This window comes from Gallinula chloropus (assembly GCF_964237585.1).
Source record: "Gallinula chloropus genome assembly, chromosome: 17".
In the NCBI taxonomy this organism is placed as follows: Eukaryota; Metazoa; Chordata; class Aves; order Gruiformes; family Rallidae; genus Gallinula; species Gallinula chloropus.
The window spans coordinates 12,867,077-12,874,543 of NC_140102.1; the positions used below are offsets into that span (position 1 = coordinate 12,867,077).

The 7,467-nt window shown below is 57.3% G+C and overlaps 1 protein-coding gene across 1 annotated transcript in view; it reads right to left on the reverse strand.

Moving 5' to 3' along the window:
- Window positions 1-5,799, reverse strand: part of TBX5 (T-box transcription factor 5) — a gene marked incomplete at its 3' end in the record, with an annotated part of 39,665 nt that extends 33,866 nt beyond the window's left edge. Inside the window, exons 1-3 of the mRNA XM_084271943.1 lie at window positions 5,772-5,799; window positions 3,021-3,196; window positions 1,147-1,241 (exon numbers count right to left, since the gene is read on the reverse strand). Coding sequence (XP_084128069.1) covers window positions 1,147-1,241; window positions 3,021-3,196; window positions 5,772-5,790 — 290 coding nt within the window. The 5' untranslated portion in view covers window positions 5,791-5,799. The remainder of the gene's footprint in view (window positions 1-1,146; window positions 1,242-3,020; window positions 3,197-5,771) is intronic.
- Window positions 5,800-7,467: the final 1,668 nt, after the last annotated feature.

The following is a 7,467-nucleotide window of genomic DNA, read 5'->3' on the forward strand; positions in this document are numbered from 1 at the left end:
TATTTCTACGCGGGGAGGGTTGGGGTGTTTCCCCACCAACCACCCCCCAAGACACACACACACACACCCCCTTCCTCCGAGGACTTTAGTTTTAGATCACAACGAAGAGAGCTTCTCTTCGGCTGCTCCCAGTTTACTGACGGGATTGGAGAGACTGTTTTACTGGGTCTCGCTGTTTCAGGCACTCTTCAATTTAACAACCCTCCATCATATTAATATCAAAGATAACGTTAAATCGCCTCGAATATCCACGCGGACACATATAAACATCTATAGATCGGGTTTACTGAGCCGGTCATGGATTCGATTACTCGCGGTCCCAATAAAATCGGATTTGCAAGGCTGTATATTTCCCTCCACACCCACGCGGCCAAAAACACACACACACGCAGAAATTTGTGCCTGGACACAGTTAGATCCGCCTGGTATTTATCCGCGACCACGTCTATCTGCGCATCTAGGCAGCTTTGCTATCGGGATATAAACAGGAGCTTAAGAGCACATATAATTTTAAGAGGGCCGGCATGGGTGTTCTGGGTACATTCGCCTCAGTTCCTTGCAGAATAAATAAGAAACTTCTGTAAACAGCCTAAGGCATCGCAATCTCGCACAAGGGCCGAGCTGCTTCTTTAATTAAAAATAATAGTAGTAATAATAATAATAACAACGAAGCGGCCCTGCTCTGAGCAAGCTTTTGGCCAAGTGGCTGCAAGTCGCGTTCGCCTGGAAAGCTTCCAGAGGCCTGAAACTGGGATTAACGGTCCAACTGTTCTGGTTAAGAAAGAAGCCAGAAGAAACAGTTTCTCCGCAATACATCCTCGCAGGGAGGGTTCTCCGCACGGCCGCCCCCGGGGGGATGGGGGGGCTCGGTCCGGGCAGGGCTCTGCGGGGGCCGGGGCACGAACACACGCAGGGACACCGGGGTATGGGGGGGGAGGGGGTCGCACACGAGAGACGCGATCGCATCATGTTCAGGGAGAGCGGGGTCGCCGACACGCACCCCCACCCACGCGGCTGTACGGACACGCGTGTGTGCCCTGTAGCACCGTCGTGTGTGCGTGGGTGTGTGTCCCCTTCCCGCAAACACGCACAAACGAAGGCAGATTCAGCGCCCCCCGTCCCCCACCCCCCCTCTCCTCTTCTTACCTCCCGGCCTTTGTTATGATCATCTCCGTCCCCACTTCGTGGAATTTCAGCCACAGTTCCCTTTCGTGCAAAAACACTTTGATCCCCTCCATGCCCTGCGAGGGAGAAAGGCACAGAGCGTAAGTCCCGAGCGCTGCGGGGAGACCCCCGCCTGGGGCAGCCGAGGAGGGGGCGGCGGGGCCCCGCACGGCTCCAGCGGGAAGCTCGGAGGGAAAAGGCCGGGCGATGGGGGCCGGAGCTCGGGGCATTCCTGGGTAAATCCAGCCGCTTGCGCGCTCGCAGTGCCGGGGAGAGCGGAGCTTCAGGCCGGAGCTCGGTGATGCCGGTCAAGGGCGGAGGGGATGCTGGGGCAGGACCCTGCGGGCCTCGGAGCTCCCGGGGAGGGGAGAGCTGGGAACACCCGGAGCCAGCCCCGGCCCAGCCCGACACTGGGAGAAATACTCCAGCGCTTCGGCCCAGCTGCTCCCAAGAGCCAGCCGAAGGAGATTTACACCCCTCCGGTGAGTGATTTACACCCACCGGCTCCTCTTCTACAGGCTGGCGCGGCGTGGGGTGTCACCACTGCTCGTTTTGCTCGCCCCCAGCCCACACCCCACGAGGGCTGCTGGCAGCGGCTCCCCGAGATCCCCGCGCTTGGCACCGCGGATGCCACGGCGGGGACAATACATCCTCCCGCCGTGGGGCTGGGGGTCCAGTGGATCGCGTAGGGCCCTTTCCTTCTCCCCCCCACCCCAAAGCAAGCATGTGTTTCCCCACTGAAAACACAGCCGAGGCTCCTCGGAGGGAGGTTTACAAATACACACGGTGGCCCCGAGCCGCCGGACGAGCCCGGAACCGGTACCCGCGCCCGTACCCCCGCGGTGGCAGCCTCTGCAGGCACAGGTTCCACCACCGCATCCCCCCTCACCCCCCCCCCGAGGGTTTACCTGCCAGGGAATAGCGGGGCTCTCTGGAGAAGCTCCGCAGCCGCCGGAGGCCAGTCGAACTCGGTAGCAAAGCCCCTCTTCCCCGCCTTCCCCCCACCACCGCTCCCTTCCCCGGGCTGCCCGAGCCGGCTGGGGCCGAGCGCCGGGGGACGGTTCCCAGCACCGGCCGGTCCGGGCGGGGAAGGCCCCGGTGTCGGGATAGGAGAAGCCGAGGGGCGGCCTGGCCCGCCTCCGCTTCGGCCTGCTCACCCCTGGGAAGCGCGGAGGTCCGCCGGGAGCAGCGGCCGGCGGGTCCCGCGTAGGAGCCCACGCGTGTCCCCGCAATACACGGCGCTGGGGAAACGGGGGCTGATGAGGGGTATGAGGGAGGACTCAGTGTCCTCGGGGGTCTCCACGGGGGTTCCCACGCGTGACACCCTCAGGGCCCCGTCGGGTGGGTGCGGGCAGGGCTGTATGCGTGTGAGCGCGGCTGCGGCTGCGTGTGCACGGGTACGCCCGCACGTACCGTAGGTGTACAACCTATATGATTGTATCTTATAGGGCACAGCAAGCACACACACACACACACACGCAGCCGCCTGCACGTGTGTCCACACGAGCGTTTGCACACTCAGGGTTCAGGATCCTGCACACGCCGCCGCACCAGAGGGTGGCTGTTCCCCAGGATTTTGGGTGCTTTTCCGTGGGTGCCCCCTCCACGCACCCCAGTATTCCCAGGTGCACTTCCCCGTATGTTTAGCGCACGGACGCGACCCCAAATAACACCCCAGGGGGGTAAGGCCCACGATCAGGTGAGGCTTTTCACTCCCGTGGGGCCTAAAGCGACTCATCACCGCCCAGAGCCGCAGCAACCGCCCAGCTGAGCCGATATTTGGGGGGGGGACGGACCGCAGAGAAAAGGGGGGGGGGAAGAGCGAGGGCGGGGAAAAGAGGAGCGTGGGTCCTTACCTGCTGGGTGAAGGCTGCCTGGGGCGAGGTGGGGGACTTGCTGGTGGCCCCCAGCTGAGTGTCCTGCTTGGCCTCAGCCTGGAGCTCCTTGGCCTCCGAGTCAGCCGGCGTGGTCGGGAGCCCAAAGCCTTCCTCGCTATCCGCCATGTTACGAGCTTCCTTCGCCGAATCCCCCACTGCAGGCACACATCGGGGAGAGAGCAGAGATAAGAGACGCATAAGTCAATGCTGACGTTTAATAAAATATATATCTATACACGTATGCGGCGGGGAGAGGGCCGGAGCGCTAGGCAGGGCTGCCCGGCAAACCCCACGCTGCCAGCGACTCACTTCCAGCTACCCGGGGAGGGAATAAGGCCCTTTAACTTTGGGAGAGGGAGAAATAAAGACTTTTATTTATTATCGCAGCCCGCAAGGAATGATAGGATTTGGGGGGGGGGGGGGGGGGAGGAGGGGAGGAGGGAAAGGGAGGGGAAGGAGGAGGCGGTATTATTAAATGCATCTTTTGGAAAAGGTAATTTAGGTCTGTCTGGCAGGACACGGGGAGTAAGGTACCAGGGGGCCGTGGACAGGCCCATTCATCGCACAAGTGAATGACTCTGGAGGTTGGGGTGGGGGGGACACCAGAGCCTCCTCGAGCCCTAAACATCTCCATTTCCCCGCGGGCTCGCTGCGGCCGAAGGGGCTTAAACACCCACCCACCTACCCACCAACTTTCCTCTCAGGGCCGTGGAAGCTTTCACCCCACCCCAGTTTTAACCAGCCAAATGTCACCGACACGCGACGCTGCTTATTTAAATCCATTTACAAAGAAAACCCAACTTCTCGCACCTCTACGGGAAACAAAAATATATTTTTTTTTTAAGTAAAGAAGAATTAAAAAGCCTGTCCTCCCCCCACCCAGGACAGTTAGGAGCAAAGCAAAGGATGGGCGAGATAATTACAATATAAAAGTACAAATAAATCAATCGGCCGAGCCGCTGCGCAAGGTAAACGCGCACTCGGGCTGGGGAAGGGGGTGCGGAATTTGGGCTGAAGCGAACCAAGCCGTTACACTTGGAGTAAAACTGCGCCCGAGGAGAAAACGAGCTTTAAAAATACACGGTTTGCATCGGGTGCGAGTAACCACAGCGCGTTTTAAAAGCGGTATTTTGACGTGGCTTTAAGGGCTCTATCAGGACTGGTGAAAGTTTCAAAGCAGCTCACACACACACACACACAAAGATGAAAGCAGCCGAATTATCTGTTAGGTTTTTTGTTCTTACGGAGTTTAGAGTTTTAGCAGCTTTAAAGAATATCTCTCGCGTGTTTCAAAGAAGGGGATTCATTTTCGAAAGGCCAGCCATATGGAGGCAATATTGGGTTTGAGTACATGAGAATGTTTTGAAATGAGTTCTCTTTCTCCCTGCAACGACATTTAAAAGCCGTTTTAAAAAAGAACAATAATAGCGGGGGTGGGGGGAAGGCAATTCTCCTTTAAATGCAGAGGAAAATTGGGAGTCGAAAGGAGGAGGGGGGTATGTGATCTTCCCTGCTAGTGGTGGGTAATATATGCATACACGTATATATAATTTAAAAGGACAAAAAGCGAAGAGACTCCAGGTCCGCAGCTCTGTGTCGTGCACAGAAACGGCCCGTGCCCCTCTTCCTTTCCTCACCCCCTCCCTTCCCCGTCATCCCCCCCCCCTCCTTCCCCCCGCTCTTTTCCCACCGCACACCATCAGGCGCCTGGCAGTAAGAGGCTGAAGAGAGAAGCAAAACCGCTTACTACGAGCGCGGAAAGTGCGCGGAGCGGGGCCGAAGAGCGCTGCGGGAGCCCCGGGCCCGGGCACAGCCCGTGGGGGCAGAGCCGCAGCTCCAGGGACCATTTAAGGCTTTTCTCTTCCCCTCCTCCTTTCCCCCCCCTCACACCCCCCCCCCCTCCCCTTTCATTCCCGGGTTGTTGGCTGCTTTGGGGGTTGTTTTTTCCTTGCTGCAGCTTGGGAAGCGCCGGTTATCCCTTTTTAAAAATCGATTTCCCTCCAGCTTGGAGCTGTTATTCCCCCAGAGCTGGAAAATTTTGGGGGGGGTGGGGGTGAGCAAAGGGGAGGGGGAAGAAATAAAGCATGTTTATTAAAACAAAGAGGCTCCCAGCTATGGCAGCGCAGGGCAGAGCGGTTCCAGCGAGCCCCGCGGTGCCCTCCGCGTCCAGATGTAATTAAGCAGATAGACAAATAAGAATAATTATCTTTTAAAAAAAAGGGCGGGGGGAGAGAGGGGAGGTGTGACGGCAAAAAAATAACCCAACAACTAAGAGCACTTGGCCATCCGTGGCTTCTAATTTTTTTTTTTCCCCTTTAAAGAGCTTCTGAGAAGAAATGGAGCTTGACAGAACCAGGCCGCGGCGGCTGTATGAAAAATGCATCTTGCCTTGCTAAAGTAGCACCGAGTGGGTTTGCGGGAGGAGGAAAAAAAAAGGGGGAAAGAACAAAAAAAAATAAATATCCACCCTCTGCTTTTGTTCCAGCTTCACCCCGGCCACCCTCCAGCCCCGCACATCGCCGCGGAGCCCTGGGGAGAGCAGCCCCCCCCCCCCCCCCCCCCGCCTTTCCGCTGCACCCCGCGTCTCCCGAGGCCTCGCAGCTCCTCGGCAAAGACAATTTGTGTCTAACAATGCCCCCAGCCAGCCACTTTCGCTCTCCCTCGGTCACACACACGCAGACACAGAGTACAGACACTGACGGACATACATGGCAATGGAAGAGCCGTTACCTTGCTCGTTGAATTCCATGCAATCAATGCATCTCCGTATATATAATGTATGTGTATATTTTCCCCCTTTGCAATGGAAATTACAATGGGATCAGGCTTCTCGTGTGCATATTTCCTTTTATTTATTTATTTGCGGATCAGCATGTGAAAACCCAGCCTGGAAGAAAAAAATCTATCCAATGCAAGCCTGCTTGCCTGCCTCTCCTTCTCTCTCTCTCTCTCTCTCTCCTGCTCTGCCCAAACACTTCCAGGTTGTCAGACGCACCAGAAAGGATCCTGAGACCAAGATAAAGCCCCCACCCCCACCCCTTTCTCAGCCTGATCTGGAAGATACAGTTTTCCCCACCCTACTCTTGCTATTCCTCACCTAAAAATAATAATTAAAAAATGATAGTAATAAAAAAGAGAGAGAGAACGAGAGAAAGGAAAAAGAAAGCAGCACCCTTTGGGGGAAGGGAAAAAAAAAAAACCCAAGAAAAAAGAAAGTTTCGGGCGGGCTGGCAGCGGCCGCTCCTCCGGGCAGGTCCGCGGCGCTGCCGCCCTGGCTGCGCGGAGCCGGGCGCGGAGCGCGGAGGTGACGTGGGCTGGTCCAGCTCCGTTCGCCAAGTGCCGGGACCCACTGCCCAACCAGCTGGGATCCTGCTGCGGAGAGACTCACTCTCACACAGCCCTCCTCCCCCCCCGCCCCCTCCCCCCCAAACCTCCTTTTCCAGCCTATTTTTCTGGCCGGCAAACAAGAACAAGGCACAAAGACAATCATCAAACTCCACAGCAACCCTCCCCCTCTCCCTTACCTCCTTCCCCGCTCACTCACTCCCCCCCTCCTCCATCCATCTCTCCCAACCAAAGAGAAAATTCAGCGCCTGGGAATATCCCCCCCACCCCTCCCCTCCCTCACCCTTTTAAATAAATCTCTGGCTCCTCTAACCTCGCACCACCCCCGGCCCCCCCTGCCCTCAAAGGCAGCCTAGAGGTGTGGATTTAAAGCCAGCTCTATATTTGCTCACAGAGGCCTTTTATTGGGGGGGTGAGGATCCCCCCCAATGCACTCGCCTAATGGGTATAACCTGGAAAAAAATGGGATGAAACACGGCGTAGTGGGACCAAAACCTAGAGAAGGTGGACCCCAGGGCGTGTGCGTGGGGTTATGGCCCTTGTCCCCGCTTTTGGAGGCATCCAGAATCCTTCCCTGCCCTTCCCCATCCTCTTCCTCACCCTTCGCAGCGCTGCCCGGCCGGCGGCTTGGCTGCCCTATGGCCCCGCCGCCACGGCCGAGGGCCGCAGCCCCCCGGAGCTCTTTGCCGTGCTCAAATAATCAAACCGTCAGCGAGGAACGGGGACGTGGGTTTATCTGCATCTTCCTTCGCTCCCTCTCGCTCCCTTTTTTTAATGTATTATTTGGAGGGTAAAGTTGAATAGGTCAGCGCAGGGTAAACAGCCTCCCTGTCGCATTCTGCAGGCTGAAGAGAACCAGATTGGCGAGGCGGATTTTTGATAAGACTCGGAATAAATGGCATGGTTTAGATCTGCTCTGCCCACCCTCCTCCTCCCGCCCCCACCCTCTTCTCCTCGGTGTCGGCCACCTCCCCCCCCCTTCCACACACACACACACACACACACCCATACCCCCCCAAAAAATAAAATTAGGAGGGGGGAAAAAAACTCTCCTTCTCCTTTTCCCGGCCTCTCGGTCATT